Here is a 24652-nt window from a genome sequence, read left to right on the forward strand (position 1 = left end):
CAGTACTATGGTAGAAACATTGCTTTGTGGAGGCTTGTCATTGGTGAGCCTCTGTTTCTGTCACAATTCATGTCACCAATGTTTTCACACACTTCTATTACCCTCTAAAATATTCCATCCTTAGACTAATGTATTTAATAGTTGGTTTTACATTTTTCATTTTGATGATTGCATAAAACCACACATCAATAAAAGCAGGAGGCGAGGCAGACAATAGTATGGTTAAATTAACCTTTCTGCCGTATTTTGACCAATTCTTTGAGCTTTACATCAAAGCCATTTTACATCCATGACAAAACATTGAAAAAAGACACTAGGGACCTGAAATTTCACCCAGATGGTGACAACTTTTAAACGTTCAACATGGCAGGACCACTTAGTCATCACGCTAATTTGGCCTAAAATAATGTGAGAATGATATGGAAGACAATGACCCAAAAATGGGCAAAAAACTGCACAAGAGTTAAAGGGGGAAGACGCGAGCAATACCACCAGAAGTGCTTCACCGTCCATGAACATCGCTAAAAATCACTGCTTAGCTGCCTGAAGCAAGAGTTTGCACTTAAGAAGACACACACATATATGCTTTGTATTGCAGCCGTATGGCCTTAGTAGCGTGCTTTAAATACACAAAATGTAGCTGACGGAGTGACCTTCCAAATGCAGTATTTGTAATGGTTCTTCTTAGAGTGCTATTCTGCTTTTGCCACCACAATGTCTCTTTCAAAAGAAACATTGGCCTTTTTTTTTTCTTCAGGACCACTGTTTCGTTCGTCTATCAATCAAGTTCTGTAACGCTTATTGTCACTTATGGTCGAGGGGAGCTGGTAATTTCCCCAACTGACTGGTTTTGGGTGCTCCCTGAACCGTTTGCGAGCCAATGACAGGGCACATACGGGGAGACATATACAGTATAACCATTCACGCTCACGTTCATGTCTACAGATAATTTAGTCTTTAACTACCCTCGGAAAACAAGTACTCGCAGAAAAACAAGCCAAGCACAGAGAGAATATGCAAATTCTACACAGGATGGATATTTAAAAAAAAAAAACAACAAAAAAAAACACTAATCTATCTCAGAACTAAGATAACAAGGTAAATATGATATACTGTGCTCTGTCAAATAGTGCTGTTTTTAAACAAAACCTTGAACATTTGCTTTTATCTCTAATAAAATTATATTTTCAAAATCTGATAATGCTATATGCAGTTATGTTAATTGTTGGCTCCCATCATTGTCATGCAAATGTTTTGGCACTTCTGAACCAAATCCGCAGCTGCTGCCAGTCTCCTTAGAGTACATCAAACGATGTAGTAATTTCTGACCCCAATCACATATGCACAGAAATACAACGCGTCATACAATGAGTTAGTTTAGCACTACAGTTCAGCACCATGGCTCAACATTTGATCAAAAATAATTTAATATCTGTTATGCAGTTCTTATAAAAAACATCTACGCCATTCTATATACGTATGTATAAAACCCAGATGGAATTTCCGCTGCCGCTGTATGTGCAAGTGTTTATTATTAATTTTGAAATGACAGCAGACACAAGACAACAATGTCCATCCTATCAAGCACATATGCACCCATGCACACATAAACTCAAGTTTGTTTAGATTTTTTTTGACATGTTTCAGTTCTAACAAGGAGGCGAGAACTGCCAAAAGGATCAGCTGTCATCCTCCTAGTCGATGTTACAGAGAGAAAAGTAATATTGCACTGAAGTTTTCAGATATGTTCTAGTTATTGCACATGCGGTCATTACGACCCAGTTTTGTTGATGTGAACGTCTACTTGGGCAAGCATCTCTCTCACCGCCCACTCCTTTACACTCCCTGTATGGGATCAGACAGCCCACTAAACTCAATTCTTCACTGTTAGGAGTGGAGAACCTCTTTTGCATATCGGGCTTGTGTTATGGGTGGATAATCAAAGGCGCATAGCAACAGTTCCAATAGAGCTGAATTTTTTTGGGGGAAAAAAGCGGACGCGATAACATTAAAGGCACTACCTTGATCTCAGGCGAACATGCTAAGCCCTGTAACTAAATGTATTGGAAGTGTTTAATTACAGCCCGGGAAATGAAGCTACAAGATGATTCCTTAATTAAGGAGTGATTAAGGATTTTGTGCCTTCTATCTAAGACAGTTTGCAATGCATTTTAAGCACAATTGTCCAGGCAACCACACAAGGAACAATGTCACAGGGCTATGATGAAGTTTCCTGCACAAATGTCATGAAGAAAAAGCACAGCAGGAGTAGTAAGTGCTGCGGCAGCAGTCCTTTGCTTGCAGCACAAGAGCCAGGAATAGAGCGAAAAATCATTTTATGATATTGTAACCTCTAATGTATAGGAATATATTTATTGAGGTGGTCAGTTTTATTCACAGAGGTCGACAATAAGTAATACAGGCATTGCCCAGTTTCATTGCATGAACTGAGACCTACGAAGCCTTATCAAATGAGACAGATTGCCAATGATCACCTTTTACTATTATCGCCCCATCACAATCTGGCTTCATTTTTTTTCCTTACCTAAGGTTGAGTGAGAGAGGGCTATGAATGAGGTGGTCTGCTGGTTGCAGGGTTGGCGGGCATGCATGAGGACCCAGTGAGCCGTTCACATCAGTCCTATCACCGCTTTATCAAAGGACAGCATTCAAGCCAAATCACAGTCATGCACGGTGTGACACGCATTCAGGTCAATAAGCTTATAGGCAATTTACACAAACAATTCCTCGAGCAAGGTAGCAACAAAGTCATATTGGCTTTTTCTCTGCCTTTTAGCATTGTCTCTGCTAAGGAAGCCCTTGAAAATGTCAATCCTTGTGTGTGAGCTGAAGGAGCTCAGAGCACTATAATCCTGACCACTGAGGCTACACACAGGGCACAATTTCAGCAATATTGAACATACGCATTTTAAAGTCTTCATACATGATCGTCTTTCATTAAATTCCACTTTTGATACTTTGACCTTGAGGCTCACTTTTCTAAAACCGTTTCAAGGTTTGAGTCATGTGACATACATTTCAGAGTGTGATGTTATGCGGGTAGTCTTCCAAGTTGGGGTGGAAGTTAGTTGATAATGCAAATTTAATTGCAGCAACGGATGACATTTAAAAATATATCATTTTTACTGAAGTCACGCATAGCTGTGAGACTTCTCTGCAGTTAAGAAAATAGGTTGAAATGGTTTTCAATTTGTGGAAGCAAGAGCACTCCAATGGAGGGAGGCTATTAGTGAAATGCTCTGCCACTGTCTCTTTAAATGCCAATAAATTCCCATCATTACAGAATCTGGCAGTTTTCCTCCTTGTCTGCAGCCTGGGTCTTTATCTCGCTCTGCCTCCGTCTCTGAGCATGTAGATTTGGCCCAGTTAGATTGTCATACTTAACAAACATTAATGATTAATTTCCTCCACTGAGTCAAATGGGGCTAAAGGGATGACTTGATTCATCTTATCGCACCGCAAATTAGCATTTCCCCATATTCTCCTGCATCAACTGTGCATTAAAATTCCACTATCGCCATTCTGGGCACTGGCAGCTGTGGCAAAAGAACCAAAAAGAGCTTCCGGTGCATTGTTGTAGATTCAGATTGCTTCTGTGGAGAAGAGTATCATCTTTGATTCTGCCACTTTGAGGGTCATTTGGTGAAGATATCTTATTTTGCCAAGGTTAGCACTGTAGACATTTTTTTGTCTACATAAGCTGGCTGAAAATGAGCTGATATACAGGCGGTGAACAGATGTACAACAAATCAAGAGATCATTTCTTTTCAAATTTGCCATGTACCTCTAGCCTAATTTTTTATCAGGCAGCAATTTGAAGGAACATAAGGGAACATAATGCAGCAATCCTTCCATCCATCCATTACAAAAAAATAAATGAGTGAAAAAGGGCTAGGTTAAATTTTACAACAATTAGTGTGACAAACACTCACTCACTATCGATAAAAAAAATGTATATATTAAAAAAAAAATTCAATTATGGCACATAAATATCTGTTTGCAGCATTAACCTTTTGGTGCAAGTATTTCTATGTACTTGTGCCAATATCCATCATAGAGAAAAGTTGGCAGGTAGAGATTCTATTCCTCTGAATCATGTTAAATGTCCGCGCTGTGCCCAAAGCAGCCATCGAACGCCGCCATTAGCCGAACAGGTTCTGAAGTTAAGTCACCCATCGCCTCATGTGCAGGTCTCCAAGCCTCAGACCAAGATGGAACATAAAGGTGCTCCTTCCACTTATCTGGGGAGTCTCTTTTTTGCAAGGGTAAGGCAAATGGCGGAGGCTTTGGTGGCATTCAACTTCCTGACCTTTGCGCCTTTAAGCAGCTTTACTACTTCACCGCACTCTGATCAAAGTTAATAAGTGCTTCATATGTTAATGAAAATTGGTACTCTTCTTTGTGTTCCAACAGCTTTTTAATACCTATTATAGACTGAAACTTTTAATGGAGGCTTTAGGTCCCCCTGACAAGCCCATTTCATAGAGTGACTACACAGATACAAGGCTAAGCTAAGACCAGAGAGTCGCTGCTCAGCGGAGGAACCTTACATGGGGGACCTTATTCTCCAGAAAGCAGCACAAGATAAAGGCCACGGGATGAGTGGCTTCTTTAAAATCCACGTTCAAGTCCGCACAGGGCTAATTACAGCACGCCATCGCATTTGAGAGGGTTTAGTTAATCAAGGGGTCCCTTTTCCTCCTATAGTCGAGTAATAACACACTTAAACCATTTAATGCTGCCTGAAATGCGTCTTTCTTTATTCACGGCAGTTTCACACATGTGAAGTAAATTTAAGCCCCGCTGACATTAGTTTTAAATAGATCTAATTGAGAAAGGGATCGGGGGGCTACACCTGATGATGGCGTAAAACTTACCACGATGAAGCAAGAAATGCGGATAAATCATCATTTGGTTCTTAGGAGGCAAAGGAGACTTAGCTACTGGAATTGCAGACACAAGTAATACAAAAATCTGGTGTGTAGCTCTTGTGTATGACAAGGACCAGATTAGTCATTTTCACCAGGATAACCAGCACGTCACATTTGACTCCTTAGTGTTAACTTTATTCACAAACACAGGGCATGAAAATGAGATTTGAGGCCACGTATAGTCACGCCGTTTAACCCAAAACGATGGAAAAATCACCAGCAATGACAAAGTACTTTGAAGATATACTGAAGGAGAATTTTTTCTCTTTTTTTGCAGCGGCAGCAGCACCAAAGTGTTCAGAAGCATCTATATCGTACCCACCGGGCAATTACAAGACTATATACGCACCACTTTGAAGTTTAAGGACACATCGTGTCACAGACAAAGGCTAAGAGCAGACGCAGTGTTGCTGGTAATTGCAATTTCTAAACAAATGCGCCGTTCAACTTTTCTCTGAGAACAAAAGGAAGACATTGATACAATTACCGGGGCATAGCCTACCTGAAACATGAAAGTTTCATTTTCCTTCTGTAATGTAATCCCAGGAGGCACATCAGTTTAGAGGTGTGAAAAAACAATTCTAAACAATTTTCATTTGAAAGGAGGAACAAGGCTATTCATTCAAATAAGGGTTGCTTTATTAAAATCTCAACTATATGGCATCCGCCAGCGGGACACCTGGGGTAGCAAAGACATGCGACCTGGGGGTAAGAAGGGGGGTTGTTATGAGGTTGGGCAACTCTGTCATCTTCTCACTGTAACGTGGAGAACACCACAAATTAGTTCATGTGATGGCACGGTGTGACCGAAATGAAACAAACACACAAAGAAGCAATCTAATTGAATAGGAGTTCAAAGAAGACTGGTGCCTGCCTGGCAAAGCTTCCCTCTTTCTAGTGTTGGACCTCCAAGCAGTAGCAGGTGCTGCTTAGTGGAGACACAAGGCTTTAGCACGACCTCAAAAGGAAGTGCCACGCTCTCCAGTGCATTGGTGGCCCGCAACGCACCTTCACAGCACTATAAGTCTGCCAATCTCTCAGATCAAACCACTGCTCTTAGGTGGATTGTAGGAATAAAATATCAAAATGGATAGTTTCAACTGTAGATAATGATGCTGGAAAAGTACAAGGAAAAAAAATATTCGTGCCAGGCTTCATTTGAACGGGACTTTCATTACAAGCCTTTGGCATGCGCTCGACTTATTTTTGATGTCTTGGCACGAGGGTTCCCCAGCATATTGTCAGGCATTAGGCATCAAAAAGAGCAGCGCAAACACCTTGTGGAGAATCATGGGGGTTTGCTTTCAAATAAGTAAACGGTGATAACCTTTGTTGCAGAAGTACTCCATGTCTTCACAGCTCATGTTCTCCGTATCAAACTCGGCAGGGAAGTTTTCTTCAGCCGAGAACTCGTCTTTGGCCATGAGCTCGTTCTCCTCAGAGACGCACTCCTCGTCCTCTTCCTCCAGGCCGTCCTCCAGAGGACCTGAGGGAAAACACGCACAAGTACAAATGCCGATGTTAAGCAGTTTCATCAGATCCTTCAGGCTTTGAAGAAATGCGGAAAAAAAGCCACATTTCATTCTCTTCGCTGATATAAATGCAATTCCGTTCTGCAGTCTTTTGTTGGACTGTCAATAAAAAAAAAAAAAAAAAGAGTAGACTTTTAATATTTCTGTTAGGAAGCTGTAATGCAGCCAAGGTCGGCGATGCTGTTAATTACAGCCCTTGAAAAACAAAACGTCACATAGAGAAAGAAAAAAAAGTTCCTTTGCAGAGTTTTTATGCGGGCATCAGCATGGGAGCAGGAATAAAAATACTTTTATTAATTTGTTAGCCTTATCACGGGATACAATGTAGGTTTTCCATTTACATTCCATGCCTCCAGGTAATACACCAGTGCAATCTTAAAGCAGACACTTTTCTCTGTGATTAATAACCCCACACACATCCTTCTCCTGTGCAGTATTATTTCTTTAAATCTAAATGATTTCAGAGTTTTGCTCGTAGCTGTACATCTATTTTGAAATTTGCATATTACCATTTTGCTTCAATCAAGGCCGTTGATGGAATTACTCTTTTGCAACCTGAATTGTATTAGCTGTGAAAAACATCTCACCCAGCCTTTGAATGTCATTAAGATAATCTCAGACACTTTTCCTTCACACCACAACATATCTCCAGCATTTGTATACCAAATACTCAGTGGCTGAGAAGTTTGAAAGAATACAGTTCAAGCAAGAAAAGGGCATTATTTATTTTATATTTTTCAGAAAAATCCCCTCTTGAGCTTAGGGTAATCATCTTTTTTAAGTGCTCTCATTGCTTGCAACATTTGGGTGTTGTATGACTGTCTCCTCGACACACCAGTTGCAGCCTCTTGTGCATCGTTCTAAAGCTCAAACACAGCGCCGATATCCTCTCGACACCTTTCAATATGTTTCCTCTATTGTGGTAGAAAGTGAATCCCTCAGCTATAATAAAGCAGCGATTTCAGTTCAGTTCTGCAGCACTTGTGTGCCTCTCACATTTCTGTCAATCTGAGCCACAGAAGAGACCTCCACTGATGTCCATAAAGTGATTGCTCTTTTCATTAGTCCTATAAATGACTCCTTTGTAGAGGTCTACATCAGCAAGGGCCCTGAACATGAAAAGAATTAGGCGTCGCAGAATTCATGACGCCACGCTTAAATCAGGATGCAGTTTTATGATCGTATCAGATGCCGTCTTCTGATTTGCTGAGAAGTGAAGCGTGATGTGACTCAAGTATTAGTTAAGATGATACAAAGAGATAAAGAAGGGGAAATTGTATGACTGGCATTAAATGGTCGCCCCAGCACAATTGGGAACAGAAGGTGCAAGAAAGCAGGGAAATACATTTCGATAAACACACTCTCTACACATTCTATTACACAGCTGAGCGAGAGCTGTGTGTACAGCAAAACTATTCTTCCTTGGTTGCGGACAAATACAGCAGCGCAAGTGCATTCCATAGAAAATGGACCCGCAGTGTTGTGCGATAATAAGGGTGAAAAGAGATTAAAGATAAACTTCATGGTCAATAAGACACAAAGATTAGGTAGATAAGATGAGATAGAATTGCACTTTAATAGACTCTGAATAAGGGCATCTCACTTCCCCTCTCGAAAAGATAAAAACTAAATGGAGCATTTTCAAACCGATAGAGCTCCTGGAGGCCTATCTGAATATGAAAATTTATACAGTATATACTCCCCATAGTCAAAGCCATTACAGAGGCCAGATGGCAACTTCTTCGACGACGTAGATTAGTTAAGTTTGTTCATATTCTCACGTTTCGTTTATTATACAGTATTCATTGCATGGCAAGACCTGAAATTATTTCAGAGACAGCAATGATAAGAATAATGACTTTCTAAACGACCAGCACCACACTCCTAACTCATTTTCTGATAGTGGTGTCCCTGCTATATTTAGTTGTGTACTGTTTAAAATCCTGTCACATTCAGTGTGTGATCCATGCTTGTTTGGCGCATTTCTATAGGCTGTGCAGGCCAGAGCAAAGTCTTCTGTTTCCCCAACTTATCATGCTTCCTCTCAAGTTCAGTTGCCCAGTCACACCAAACAGGGAGCTTTTGCTTTTCATTTTATGCAAGACAACACACAATTAGTTTGTGATGGCTGGCATTATAACAGGCCCAAATCTGAAAAGTTTTCACAAATAAAATGCTTTACTCTGGTCTGATCTAAATTGTTGGCTGTTGAAAGACTTGGCTCAACCAGAAGAACCAAATATGTATCCACGTTTTAAAAATAAAATGTCTACCACTTTTTCAAAGTAAGTCTTGAGATCTGTTTTTTGTTTTTTTTTGCATGCCCTCTGAACTTTGGCTAACACAATCATCAGGCTGCCCTTTGCCTCCGACTTGGAAGGGGAAATATCAGCCCTGTTCTAACAATCATGCAGTGGGAGCCGTGGGTAGAAGCGGCCAATGTTAATAGAGACATTGGTCGATGAATGCAGACTTGATCACAGTGGCTCTTTTGTTCGTGGCACGGCCTCTGTCTGATACAGATCGCCCATGCAGAGTGGAGCTCCAGCATGGGTTATGCTAATGGCCCCACTGAGTTTATAAAATGGGTGATACTCGCAGACCACATGATGGACAGAGGATTAATGAGTCACGGAGGAAGGAGATATTAGCGTGAGGCTGCAGACAGAGGTTGATGGAATGAGCAAATTTTTCAGGAGACTCAAAAGCAGGAAATGGGGGGGGGGGGCACACATACAGTACATGGCAACTTTTGAAAAAAGAAAGAGGTGGCACAAGTGACTCGTAATTTCATTGCATACTTGCAACCACTTGCAAAGTAGGCCACTTTCGGTCAGCCTGTGATAGCTATATCTCGCATAATCAGTAAGCTTCACATTGTGATTTGTGTTCCGGGCCCTTCTATATCTCTCTTTCAATTAAAGGTGAGGTAATTGAATTTGACAGAACAAAGCTATCAATCTCTTTGAGCCCAGACATTATTTGTGCCCCCACCTATACAAATTTATATCCAAAGGGTTGATTGAAATAAACAGCACAGCACCTGAGACTTAAACACATATGCAAAACATGGATAAAAAAATTCTCTGTGAGCCAACTAAGTTTAACACGCCCACCAGTCACAACATTATAAGCACTTGCACAATATAATTATACCTAATAGAACAGCTGGATGAAATGCTCTGCCTTTGGAAATATAATAATTTTCAGTTTTGATTGGCAATCAACTGAGTGTTCATTTAAAGTAAGTGGCTAGACTTTTCAGTGCTCTATATGGACTATGGCATACCTCAGCACATTATATTGTAAGCTCGGTCTAAGATTTCAGTTACATGGAGTGGTATAATATATAATAATTAATAATAATAACAACATGCATGATGCAGAAAAATCCCACATAACTGCACATAACAACCACAATTATAAACAGACCATATTTTTCAGACAATAAGTCGCACCGGATTCTAAAGCGCAGTCTCAATGAATAGGTTCCTTTTGGAGATTTCCAAATACAAGGCAAACAGGGTTATAATATACATTACTACACAACATAGGAAGCAAACCAGTTTTGTCTAACAAATAATTAAAACTTTATTTATAGATAGATTTATAGATTTCGCCCTATTAGGATTATGCTTTTTCTAAGGTTTATACATTTGAAGACAAATGTAGTCTTTTTTTGGTGAAAGTAAATGAGGCAGAATTTGATTTAATGATGGCAAACTGAAAGGTTCACTTCCATACATAAAGTAATTACAAGGTGCACTGTCAATTTTGAGGAAAATTAAGAGCTTAGTTTGACCTTTTCATCCCAAAAATACTGTACTGATGAATCATCTCCTCTTTGAGTGTCATTTTTTTTTAATCGTTATAAAACGTTGTGGCTTGGTTTATATTTGTTCACAGGTGAAGGGGATTAACACTCATTACCACGGAAAACAAATTATATTAAGTAAGATGAATTGCAGCTATATTGTTTCCTATTGCATGGGGCTTGGAGACGTGTGAGCAGGAGAGAGAGTAAAGGAGTAAAAATGCAAGAAGAGACTTGCGGCCATATTCTCTGCTCAGCTCTAATGACCTTTGGGAAGCAGAGGGCTCCCTCGGCCTAGGAGAAGACTTAGTGTATATGTTACAAGGCTCAGACCTCTAATTTAATCCTTGATCACCGTAATGAAATAGATATCATTTATGCTGCTCTTAATAGGTTAATGTGTTACGGGAACCCCCAGAGGAATTCAACCTTTCCCCATAAGTCTTCAATGTTACAAAAAATTAGCTCTTTCTTGAAGTGTTTCAGAGTTGTACAATGGTCACATTAAGTGTGAAGCAGAGCCTAAGTAAATCACTATTTGTACATTCAGTAATTGTTTGAGTATAAATGCGAGCGTGCTGTGATTATATGTTCTGAAAGTTACAGCCTGGATTGTTTAATTTGATTTTCGAGTTGCTAAGCAATCTAATTCCCCTGATTAGAAATGACCGCCTTCCTAAATTTGAGGGGAAAAAAAATAAGTCAACAAACAATTTGGAAACCCAGCAGCAAGGAAAGCCTGGGAAATGCAACCAAAAAACAGCGAAACATAGCTACATAAAGTGAGTCAGCTGAGATCACCCATTTAGTTGGCCTCAGTTGACGTTCATATGTGCGCATCGTAGAGTGAAACATCTTCCGTTAGATAGTGAGGCCTCCTCTTGAAGGAGAGCATATGAAGGTGTTACCCAGATGTAGAAGGATAGTATTTCAAAGAATGCATGATCTGCCTCAAATAGTGCCTCAAAAATTCTTTTTGGTATCAGACCCAACGTTGGATCATGTCGTGTTTTCCGAGTTGCTAGGTTGACTGTTGCTGCGCCCAGTACGGTCTATTGAAGGAGAATAACACGAGCTTGCTTCTTTATCCAGTGAATTGGAATTGGACTGGCTTGAAAACATGCTGGCATTTGACTATGCCATTAAAATGCTGGAGGCACCTCTGAGCCTGCCCGAAGGCTTTAGCAGATGCCAGGCAGTTTCTCTGTGGAGTCCTGCTTCCCTCTCCCGCTTCTACTTGTCTTTCTGCAATTTACACATACGCGTGGAAGCAGAGTCGGTACATCGCTGACGCCCTTAAAAGTCACAGAGATTGTAATTTAGTAATATGGACTTTGTTAATTCCTCCTTTAAAGGACCCCATTTCCCTTTGCAGAGTTGCCACAGTGCTGGCCGGATGATTTATTGCCATCATTCTGCTTCTTGTATGGAAATAAAAGTTAAGCACGTGCCGTACACCTGACATGACAGCCGAAACAAAGCAGGTAAAATATATTTGGCTTTAATTACGGCTTTTTAAGCAAGCTTTTTCAGACAAAGCGTTGACTTTTAATGAAGCCATTGAGTGCAGCTCCTCTGGGGAGCTATCATAGTTAAGTGGGGGCATCCATCTTCAGCCATCAGCTCATCTGCAGACGAGTGGAGGCACTGTTGAAAGTGCGCTCACCTCATACTGGCTCACTTTATCTCTACTAAAGTGTAGTCAGGTCGGTGACGCTAACAGTGGGGAAAAAATCTATTTGTTCACCAGCTACAAAACAGTTAGCGATGGCACGAGAATTACGAAAAGATAGTTGCTTTGTCGTATTTTTTAGGGGAGAGGGGCATCATCTTATTCTGTGATAGGGGTAAATACTGTAACAGTAGTATTAGTGGAATCTATTTTAATGAGGAACTACAAAAAGAGTGTGAAGTGTATCACAGTGTCGATAAAACAATATTTTCCATCAAGGAATTTAAAAGAAATGAATCAATCTGAGATTCCAGTTTCATTTCATTATGAAGGATGGGGGTTGTCTTCAGCAATAAATTCTTCTTCATTAATTTAATTCTAATTTGCCTCTGGTTCCCATTTCTACTATTGATAGTTCTACTTCTTAATACCTCGGATAAGGGGAAAGCAAATCATCAGAATAACTTAGCGGAGACTGTGAGCTGTAGATATGATCTAAATATTACCAATGCCAAAAGAAGTGTGAAGTCTGATGAACATTTCAAAAGAACAATTCTTTATGGATCAGCTAAATCTTTTCCACTTTTTAATTAAAAGTAAAGAAAATAGAAGTTAATTATCCTGTTAAGATTAGCTGCTGGGCATCTTCCTGTAAATTGGTTCTAATTAAAAGGAAATTGTCAAATGACATTCAAAGCAAGCACTGTCCTTTAAAACAGAGTGAGATGGGCTTTTCTCTTTCCAACCCCCACGAACCCCTCCCTCCTTCCCGCAGCCTCCCCTTAATTCTTGATCTGGCCTTGTGAAACTTCTTGCTGGAAGATTACACTGAGACACTTCACACACGCATGCACACGCCTGGACGCACACGCACACACATACACACGCATATGCACACAGAGTCCCTGGATAGCAGGCCTGCCCCCATGCAACTGAAGTGGTTATTGGAGATAAAAACTGTACACACACACACACACACACACACACACACACACACATATATATATATATACTTGCATATATATATATATATATATATATATATATATATATATATATATATATATATATATATATATACACACACACACACACACACACACACACACACACACACAAAAACATCTCATAAAACGAGTATGAATGTGCTACATAATGATTTTACCTATATTTAATTTCTAAATATGATTCTAAATATGATATGAAAACTGAAATGAATAAAACTGAATAGAATCTAAATTGCCAATAATTGCAATAGTTAATTTTGTCAAATCATGTCTCGTGTCTTGTCAGTATTAAAGTGACACAGACTAAGATCATGACAAACTGGAACAGGATGTCAATAAAAGTAAATACTGTACACCTTAAATACGTAAATGGGTTTGGTTGTCGAAAATGACAAAATATCATTAAACCAAAAATGCTCTTGCACTACATTACACATCATTAGGTCATGCACCCGTAAATCTTTCAGCAATTACAGATGAGTTTGGAAGCCTTTTGTTTGGGTGTTACATCTTTTATCTGATTTCATGTGGATTTCATCATTCTCACTTCCATCCCAATACATTTTATCATAGACAAATTCCAGCAACAACCTAAGAGAGGAGAGTGAAACCCCTCGCTAAAGCCGCTCCATCTGCTGTGGCTAATGATGGTGCTCTCTGTGGCCTGGAGCAGAACTGTATGAGGGAGATTTACACCCATAACCCCCTTGGGTCCTCAGAATTGCACTTCTCTGTAAAACGCCGTCACTCCATCAATTTCCATATGATAGCTGGAAGAGCGGGTGACAATGGACCAGCAACAATGCTTTTTTGTACAACTGACAAGTACCTTTTTTTTGGTTGACATAACCTGTCGTGATGTCTTAGGAATAGCACTAAGCACACTGGAAAATGTATGACAGTTACACTGTTGCGACAGCAGCAATCATACCGGACTTTCCTTGCAAAGATACTTGGTAATGAGCGTGACATGCAGCTAAGTGAGAAGGGTGCTCTAATTCGAGTTTGACATGAGGAGAAATTAAGGAATCAATAAAAAGAAAAAGTGTGCAGTGTTGTTTTTATTCTTAATACGTAAATTGTAATTGCTCTTCAATTTTGGTACTACAATAAAGCACAGAGTGAAACTACCAACAAACTCCGACATGACATAGAGTACATAGCTTGTAACAAATGAAGTAAATACAGTGAGACGCAGGAACCATCCATGTGTGTGTCGGCGGATGCGTGTCTGAGAGGGGAGAGAGCAACATTCCTCAGGGATTGAATGCTCATAGTAAATGGAAGTGGCACGGCTCTGACCTTTGAGCTGCAGCATATGAGTAAAGTGAAGGAACTGTCAAAATATTGCCTGAGAAATGACAATCCACTACGCCTGTCCCAAGTCTTGACATGGCATGCAAGTGGAAAGCAGTAACCTGCTGATCTCGACATTATAAATGAGGGGATTATCATGACAACAAACTGCTGCCTGACACTCGGCTGCCCCTTAAGATATTCCGACTACAGCCAATGTCCCACACAGTGTCCTCGGCAATCTTTCGTGGCCGATTGAGGTTTGGTTAGGTCAGAATTTTCTAAAAAAAAAAACAATTCCATACATTCATACTTGACACAGAAACACATTGCAGTCTTCTTACAATTTTTCTGCTCTTTCTAACAATTAAAATTGGCCAGATGATTTGCCTTCATTTATACCCATGTAATACTCGAGTCCACAGAGAATAAGTCATTTATATAACCAAAATATCACAAGCAAATTACTAGTGCTCTGAGAAAAGAAAGCTTGGGAGGAACAAAGACAGGCAGCCATAATTATTTCTTGGCGAGGCTAGCATGTCAATGGGCCGCCGTCTTTCTGGTGGCCAGTCCCCTGGGCCTCATAGACATCAAAATGATGTCCAAATTATTTTGTAGTCTATTGCAGTATGGTTGCAAATATCATATTTGCTGCTGCTACATAAGGGCAGTGTTGAGGTTTACACCTGTCTGCATGAAAACAAGACCGTTTATAATACGCAGTAATTTAGCAAATGTACAGTATGCATATGAGTTGGTTGGCAGGGATTTAAATTAGGTCAGAAATGGAATACATCAATCGCAACCCATATGTGCATCTTGTTTTTCTTTTTCCCCCCGACCCCCCTTCCTCAGCCATCTTCGCTCAGAAGCTTGGCGATGAAGCAGCTTGAAGACTGCAGAAGTGTGATATGTGAAAATCACATTTGCAGATGAGCTTGAAACTCCTTTTTAATATTCAGATATCAGACATTCTGCACTGAAAAGCTCGCTAAGACGATTCGGGGAAGAAGAAGCAAGATCCGCGTCATTAAGGGAATCGTTGGAGGCTTGGTTTACATTTTACATATTTCACAAAAATGTACGACCAAGTAAAACATCACCAGTTATTAGAGATAACAATGCAAATTTTTGTCACGGAGCGAAGGAAGATTCTGTCAAAATCCAAAGTCGCTCAGTTTTTCCCTCTCTGTGGCTTAACGCCCTCAGCTCGCTGGCGCTTTGATTTCTTTCATTTTTCACCGAGAATTCACACAGGCTTGTGGAGTCAAAGACGGTAAAAGGTGTTGGCCAAGCGGCGTATAAACACGTATCCTCATAGCTTGCCAATAAATAGTTCATCAAACACACGAGCCCGTGGATGGACTGAAGGAAGCCCGGCTTTCTCCAGGGATGGCGAAATAGTACCCGTTCTACCGCAACACTCAAATGTAACCAATGTTCACTTGCGTCTATCAGCCCCGCAAAGAAAGGAGAGTTTGTTGACCTTTTCTAACACTTCAAAACACCCGGAACACAACAATGACGTTGTTCATACCTCTTACTCGGACGGGCACAGTAACACTTTGACGATAATTTTGCCGCATTGCATCCTAGACTCTGTGAGTTGAATGACGGAATATGGCCTTTGCAATCCCCCTGACCTCCTTCATTTCGCTGTGTCTTAGCCGCGTGCCAAATTTGTCTCCGTGCCATTTTAATTACAGCCAAGACAATCTTTATGAAGGTATTCAGTAAAAACAGCAATCTGCAAAAAAGGTGATAAGTAGGAACATCATCCAGCATTGGTATCAGTAATAAACAGACACCTAGTTGAATAATTTGACCTAAGAGGCTGATGTGGGGAAATGGCATGTTGATATATAAAATATTTGGAATATTGAATACAGCTTTGCACGAGGTGCGCAAAACACAGTGGATTTGGCCGGTTGTTGGCCAACTTGCCAAGGGTGAGTTTTTGCAGAACTGATAAGCCTTTGGTAGCCCACGAGCACTCAGATGTGTGTGTTCTTTTTTGCCAGAGGAACGCTGGCTTACATCAATGCACGTGCCTGCTTGTATGTACACGGAGGGTGGGGAAGAGAGCCAAATGTGGCAGCGTACACATGCAAACACTCTCTGTCGCAAACATTCACACAAAACCTATGAACACACGCGCGAGGAGGCTTTCGGCATAGCTTTCCAGACAATGACACAACACTACCTCTTCTTTAATGATATTTGTCGGAGGACAATGTCTCAGATACGACACTGAGCACAGAGCTTTCAAATCCTTTATTATTTTCCCCGCTCTTGCTCTTTTGCTCACTGTCCGTTCACAGTTCAGCACTAGTTTGACTGCTAGCAATTTTGCAAAGGGGGCAATTTGCAGATGCGGCACTTATCAATCGGAACAGAAACGCAATCCGGGTCCTATGTCACTTCTCCTCATTATGTTAATGGTTAATACATGCAAATGGAAACATTTGCGCTATTTGATTTCTTTGCAGATAGTTAGGCATATTGTCTTAGCTATAATGATGCTACGCTTCTCTCCCTAGCTTCGATTTATGCGGGGCTAGTTGGTTCATTTTTATCAGCTCTGAGTTCATTTCTGAAGCTACTGGTAGGTGTTTTTCACCTTCCCCTCACTATTTAACTAATTACGATTCAGGTACCATAAGCAGATTTTTCACGCTATTGGTGTTTTTCTTAATTAAGAAACAAATGAATTCTCCCCAGCAAAATAGATGGAACAACGGGATAGGGTGCCAGAGGCCAGATGCAGCGCTACTTAATTAGAAGTCACCCCATTGTCTGAGGTTTTTAATGAAGCTCCAATCTAAATGGATATCAAAAAAGCTTCTAGTGAAGAAGAAAAAAAAAGAGTGCAGAGGATGGCCATTTAAAATAATAAGGAAATAAAGATAATGAAAGACAAAAGGCATGTACTGGCAGCCCCGGCTTCCACCTTTAGGTTCAATGCTAGCAGTGCTCCCTTCACCTCTGGATGAGCCCTATTAAAGCGGCACGTTCCCTCACCCGCCCCACCTGCCTGAAGCCATGTCTAATGTTCTGCCAAACAAACATGGACACACTCTTTTCAACTTCTCATCAAAGTGGAAGTTTCATTACCCTGTGGATGCTTATCAACTAAGTGAGGCAGCCGTCCACTTCCAGTCTGGCCTGGAAAAAGAGCTGAGGCGAGCTGAATCCATGTTTGTGATATCATTGTAATTTGTGATAGGCTTGTGTTTTGTTCTGGGAAGGCCGACACAAACTTCCAATTAGCTGGAACAAATTGTCACCTCGATGCAATATACACGCTAGAAATGGTGAGAGACAAATCTGGTCGGCCCTGTGAAGCCCAATCATCAGGCTCAGTGATGCTGGCATCCTGGGAGGCGAAGATGGTAACATCGGGACTGCTTTGACTGAAATAAAAACCCATAGTATGCCCATATGTGCTGCCAACCTCATCAGTCCTTCTTCAGACAGCATGGCTTAGGAGCTCCCAAAGGATAGGCCAGTGCCCACTGATACAAGCCCAGCAACCGTCTTGTCCAAGCCAAGTATCCCTGTGCCCAGGGGCTGTGCCATCAATGCCATGACTTGTGCCAGAGTGGACCCCCACAACCCAAACCTCCCATGAATCCATTTCAAAAGATTTTTCTCTTTTTTGTGGATCAGGTATATGATATGATTTTTCTTTTACTTTCTAATGTGCTGTATAAAGGGCTGATAGAGACTGACATATAGCTATTTTTTGAAAGTCATGATAGATTTCAGATTGAAAAAAAAAATCAACCCAAATACAATGTTTTTCATTTGGATGGTGAGTTCAGTTACGTACAGTGAGTTGCCTTTGTAGACCAGTATAATATTAGAGGAAAAATGATAGGAAAAAAGTATTTTTTTTTTTACATCCATAATCATTAATTACCATAATCCCCTCGCTGTTCACTCGTGTGGTTTCCTCATTTACATCATTACTTGTTTATTTATATCTTTGAATGAGATTAGAGAGGGAGATTACTAAGCACAGACACATGAATAACATTCAAAGACTGGAGGATAATGTAAGTCTTTTGGTGATTCCTCAGCGCCTTTCAAATGTACCGGTGGACTATTAGAACAATACAAGTGGATGTGCTCCATATAGTGTGACAACAATAATACAAAATCCTCAGGGAGTGAGCACCCATGTGAACACTCCAGATCATCACACACTTGCATGCTGTGTCCTCAAATGCAAGGGAAATTAGCAGCCATTCAGAGAAATTGCAAGAATGAGATGTGCAGGGTTAAGTGTGTGCAATGTTTTATTGTTTGCACGGTTGCAGATGTTAGCCTTAGGCAACATCAGCGTGGCTACCAGACAAAATTGTTGATACAAATAAAATTATTCATGTATGTGTATATATATATATATATATATATATATATATATATATATATATATATATATATGTTAGGGGTGTGCCAAAATGATTCACATGAAATCTAGATTCAGATTTACTACGATAAGTCTATTTAAAATGTGCCAAAATTGATAGTATGGATAAAATGAAATCCATCTGCTTCATGTAGGAAGCCCGTTCTGGAAAGTGTTCTTGCGGCAGGATGCACAAAAACAAATGATCGAGAAAATTCAATAGGTCAGGTCCTCATTGAAAGCAAAGATGAACGCCCTTACAGGTTTGTGGAAAATGTTGGAGACGGTGGAGCCAAGGTATTCTGCACTTTATTTTTGTTTCATATGATTTTATACATTATAAAAACTATACAATTAAAAGCTAGCTTCAAACAGTAGCAGTGTTTCACATGCTGTTTTTGTGGGAAAAGGCATGTTCCTGACAAACTGACAAACACTTTGTCTCCCTGTTATATCTGTCTTGCAAGGCAGACTGAGATAGGATGATTATTCTTTTCACATCTATAGTTTGAAGAAGAAATCATTTTGAACTTAATCTTATCGAATTGTTTTGAATCGATAATTGATTCTGAATCAAATGGGCCAAAAAACAGAATTGAATAAAATAATGACACAATCAAAGATTACCATTTTTGCGTCTACAATTAAATTCAGAATGGATTTTTCACAGAAATGTTTTTGATTGGCATTGATTTCTGCTACAAGATAGATGCAAAAGAATTGTCAGGATCTACAGTCTGCTTCGCAATACAGAATGATGAATTGAAAATATTTCGATTTGTGAGGAAGGTGCCTTTTTTCCAAAGAAACAGGGTGTGGACCACTGCGACTTGATTCCATTTTTTTTAATTCCTTCACATAACAATCACTATGCAGAAGCCTTGTTATTTGAATGTGTACCAAAAATCTTAGTGACAGTCAATTTATTGCACGTAAAATTTCAAATTCAACCCCATTATTGTTCTTGATATATTAGCTTTTAAAGACAAAAATAATACGATATGATAAAAGGCTCACGTGATTTTGATATTTGCGGTAAAAAACATTTAATGCATAGATAACCTTTTTCTGATTATTCTGAGTTAGAAATTTTCAACTGCTTTTGAATGCACCAGGTTGATGGCAGCTAGCACTATCGCTGGAGACTTGTATCTTACACTGTAATACAATGACCGTATAATTGACAAGCATTTTCTTAGGATCTTTAATCAGCGAGTGGATGTGAATTTTTAATGGTGGTGTGTTATCGCTGATTGAGCTGTGATAGGATGGCAATAAAAATGGAGTCTTGAGGAGTAAAGCTAGGCTGCTGCAAAAGCCAAAGGGTAAACAACGTAGGCTTGATCGCTCGACAAATTACGTTGTTCAAGTCAATCACTAATTTCTGCATGAAAAGCATATCACAGCCTGGACTCTGTCTTAAAATTACAATTCGCTAATCATGCCTACGTCAGTAATCAGTAATGCCTTTTGGCTAAATTTAAAACTTAATAACATGATGTATTTCCCGACAAATAAATAAAATTTTACTTAAAGGGGAACAAGACTTTTATGTGTATGCACACATTGATAAAAAAGAATGCAGGAGTTTAAAACTTCTCATTTAGATATTCTGTACATTCTTACATCAGTGGTCACTAACCAGCAGTTACTGACCTGCACAAAGACACAGATATAAAAACAAAGTAATATTTTTCTGAAAGACCGTATGGATCAGCGACAAAATACCCCCAACTTTAATACAATGCAATACATAAATAATACAAAAAATATAAATAGGGCCCTGTGATTACATGATAGGTAATTGTTACATTATGATGACCAGCTGTGAGCAATTAGAAATATGATATGCAAGACAGCAGCCAGTCAGAGTCCAGTTTTTCCTTTTCTCAGGCAGTGGTTCTCAAACAGTGGTCGGAGGACCCTCGTTGGTCCGTGTCCTGACTGCAGGGGTCCGTGAAATCATTTGGGGTATTAATAATTTTTTTAAGTGTTGATTTCATTTTATTTTATATAAAATTGTAAGAATAGGCATGACTCTTCAAAACAAGCCAACAATTCAACCAATTTAATATAGTTTTAAAAATTCAATACATTTGAAATTTGTCAAAATGTGTTTTGTGTCTGCAATTGCTTGTTACTGAGGCCAGCAAAGCTAAAGCGACATTTCATTTTATAATGCCTTTTTTTGACTAAATGATTGGCAGCAACCTGTTTGGGGGAAAATGACCCAGTTTTGTTATTTTCTATCCTTCAATATGGCTGAAAAGTAACAATAATACACTCTGATGGTGAATAAAAAGGACACTTGTGTTTGCCTTCTGTTTGTCTTAAATGATTTTTTGCATGCAAATATAAAATTCTGCATGCGTGTTTTGACAAATAAACTGCAAGGGGTATTTATTAGCCGCTGCAAATGATGAGACGTTTCTAAGGAGCAGTTGGCTAATTATTTACCCTACTGGCTTTATAGCGCTCATCAATTTTCCCTCTTTCTTTCTTTACCTTGCATTGGAAGTCTGAAGTCAACCTGTTTCTGGTGCTGATAACGCTTGGGTCTCAGCAGCCCCCTCTCAGGTCTTCCCTCAAAACACACTTCTACTAACGAAAAGAACCTTTCATATTAATTTTCTGGATGATGCCATTCTGTGCCAGATGCAAAAAGACCATGAAAGAAAAGTAGGATATACTTTAAGTATAATGCATAGAACGAAATATGTACATCGTCTATATGAGCAGTGCATCTGTCATTTCATGTTTTGATTTAAATGAAAGTGGAAGGTCAATTTCAATTCAGTCTTTTTTTTTCCTCATTACAACACACTGTGGTTTCAACTAACCAATCAATGAAGGGAGAAGTAAAATGATTACAAATGTGATAACTTCCTTTACTGTATGCTGATATATGTATTGGTAAATTCATCCATTCACTATATAAATAATGTTTGCAAATTAGTTAATTAAATTTGTCAAGTTAATGAAGCAAGAAAAATAATGTACTACTGTATTTTATACAACAATCTGGAGTTATGTTCTTTGATTTCATACATTGAGTACTCTGGAGAGGTTCAATCTATTGTTAATGAAATGACAATTCTGGTTGGTGATGGGATGTTTTTGCTCTTTAAAGGGAGCCATTCATTCCAAAGGCATTCACTACATAGCCCCATTCAAAAGACTAAGGGTTGTATTTAGATTTGTTTTCTTTTTTTTTGCATCTTCTGCAAATTCAAAATATCAACCGTTTACTCGTAAAATAAATGCTAGGATACACTGCCATTCATGTCATATTCTAAGTGTTTTAGTGGCGGGATATGAAATACTGTTTTCTTCTTTAATATGAGTTTTAATGACGTGGGCTGAATACGTATCATTGAACAGCTCTTCATAAAGACTCAGTTGTCATCGTTCACAGTGAAGAGTTTTCCAAAACACTTGAATCGTTAGTGAACGTCACAAGACTAATTCTGGTCATCTAAGTTTTTAGATCTGTAATACTGAAATGCACAAGTCAATAGTTTATGTGACTTAATTATTTCCTGTAGATAGATTTTTTTTTTAAATGATTATTTTAAGAAACAGAGCAAAAACATTCTTAGATTGGATTCGAATTCTGTTGGTGTTTGTATATCATTGTTTCCCTTGTTCTCTCCTACTGCCAGTGAGTTGGTCGGCTGAATCTGGCCCAGTTGGTGCTTTTGAGAGCTCGCACCCCAGCAGTTCTGAATTGAGGGTGTCTGCCATTTCCTAATGGCCCAATCTGGCTCACGGCAACCCCCATCACGCGTGGCCACTCTCTCTCCTCCACCTGTCCATCACTTTCCTCATCACAACCAAGACTGCAACAACCACATTGTCAATGCACTCACAAACCACATGACAAATTATAACTATTTCTTCAAGGAAAAACAATGATAGAGATTCCACATCGGTTCCGCTTTCATACGCAGCAGTAAGACGTGGTGAGTGGAAATTGGTGCAGAGCAAATATTGTCAACTTGCGCTGATTTCAAACAAGTCGGATGCTGGGCACTAACTCAGCAGCAACACTGTCACTTTATAAAAAAAGAGAAATCACCTCCAGAAATTTGGGGTAATTCTTTTCATACTGCATTCTGTCTGCTAACAATAAAATAAAATACAATGCAAATTATGGAATTATCTTTTCCACAAGGCTTGATACTTAACAACCCACCAAATGTGGATGAATTCCATCAGTGGTGTGCCGAAGCTGGTAGTAATGCTTCACATTTACTTGCCGTGAATTCTAAAATAAAAAATGCACTTGATAAGCAATAGCCGCAATAGCTAAATACTGTATATCCATAAAAATAACTAATTTGTGCATACAATATATTGGCCGCCTTGTATTAATAGCCACAACCTTCATGTTATAAGCGGATGAATGTATTTGCTAAGAATAGAAATTTAAAAACTTTATTTACCTTGAACACATTTTTTTCTCCCCCCCAAACAATGCCAAACACACCTTTCACAGACACTTTCTTTGTGACACAAGGCATATTCGCTGACAAGCTTGAACAGAAGTAGCGCTTAGTAGAGATTTGCTCTATTTATAGCACTTCTTTCCTATTATCAGGAACGTCAACTACACGTGCATATTTTCACATTTTCACTGCTCTGTGTGGATGATGTAACTATATGATAAAGTAGTGTCAAGTCCTAGTATTTATTGAATTTAGGGTAGTTAAATTGTACTTGCATAATAGTTTAAAAATACTTTTTACTTAAGTATTTCTTTTAAAGAGAATCTGTACGTTCCCTCAGCTGCAATAAACTAGATTTTATTCAAACATCAATAATTACTCATTGCTATCTGTTTGATTTAGGCTTATCAGAAAGACGTCCTTAACTACTAGACGTGCTTAACTACGATTGAAATTTGACTCCATTTCACTAAACAAGCTTTTACTTGATAAAAAAGAAAAGAAAAAAAACACCTTGCGGTAAGTTGCAGATATTATTGATGGCTGTAAAGCAAACATTAGCTTTATTTCAGATCATAAACAATGTCAAATGGACGGCACTTCTCTATCTCTTATGTACATATGCACACATGCACCCACCAGAGCTCTACAAAGCCCAATTGTTTTTAGATCACATCTCATTTCAATTCTTGAATTTGAATTGGGATAGAAAATGGAAAGCAGAATTACAATTGAAATTTGAATTGCAGGATGAAAAAATGAAAACACCATGAAATTAAAAGAAATTTACAATGCAAAATTAAAGTTCTGTTTGGAAGAAAATAATATGTCAAAAGTCTCTTACTTACCAATGTTGTTTTGTTAATTGCATTGAATTCAAATCAACATATGGTGTGTAAGTCAATTCAAATTCAATCATTATAATTCTGAATTCTGCTCGGCCGTACTACACACACACACACACACACACTCCACGCACACACACGCACACGCAAAGATTATGGTTGTTTTGCAAGTATAATCATACATTGACTTGATCAATAAATGTGGGCAAAAACTAAGCAGGTGATTTAAATGGGATTGGTTAAGTCTGAGCAGCAAACCGCCCCAGTTATAACAAGGTGCGCACAGTAACAAAAAAAATCTGTTTGTTCCTTTACTTCTCAAAAGATTAAAAAAAAAAAAAAAAAAAAAAGGAAATTAGATGAGTTGTGCAGATTTTATATCCAGGTGGGGGCATCTTACATATATTTGCTGTTCCTCCAGTTGTTAGTGCTTTGCCTCTCCTTCTGTGATGGTCAGTCCTCCATTATGTCAAGCCAAAAATTGTAATAGTTAGTCTGACGCTCTGTCAGCCAATTGTCGGTCCGCCTCTCACTCCCTGTCATCAACGCCCCTCTCCACAAACTAAATAAAAACTCCACTATCATATTAAAAAATAAAAAATAATCAAACCTCTGAAAAAATACCATTAAACAGTACTCTCCACAGCTTGGCCGTAAACAAAGGAAAGC

The 24652-nt window shown here is 39.1% G+C and overlaps 1 protein-coding gene across 2 annotated transcripts in view; it reads right to left on the reverse strand.

Annotated features, from left to right (window-relative positions):
* zfpm2a (zinc finger protein, FOG family member 2a) overlaps positions 1-24652 on the reverse strand; it is a 136415-nt gene that overhangs the window by 93843 nt on the left and 17920 nt on the right. The window contains exon 2 of one of the 2 annotated variants that reach the window (XM_088411081.1): positions 6280-6438. In XM_088411081.1, coding sequence (XP_088267207.1) covers positions 6280-6438 — 159 coding nt within the window. Of the gene's footprint in view, positions 1-6279; positions 6540-24652 lie in introns of those variants that run through there. The other variant, XM_088411080.1, reaches the window with a different exon arrangement.

Source organism: Hippichthys cyanospilos, chromosome 3 (assembly GCF_059441005.1).
Source record: "Hippichthys cyanospilos isolate Australia breed blue-spotted pipefish chromosome 3, RoL_Hcya_1.0, whole genome shotgun sequence".
Taxonomy (NCBI): Eukaryota; Metazoa; Chordata; class Actinopteri; order Syngnathiformes; family Syngnathidae; genus Hippichthys; species Hippichthys cyanospilos.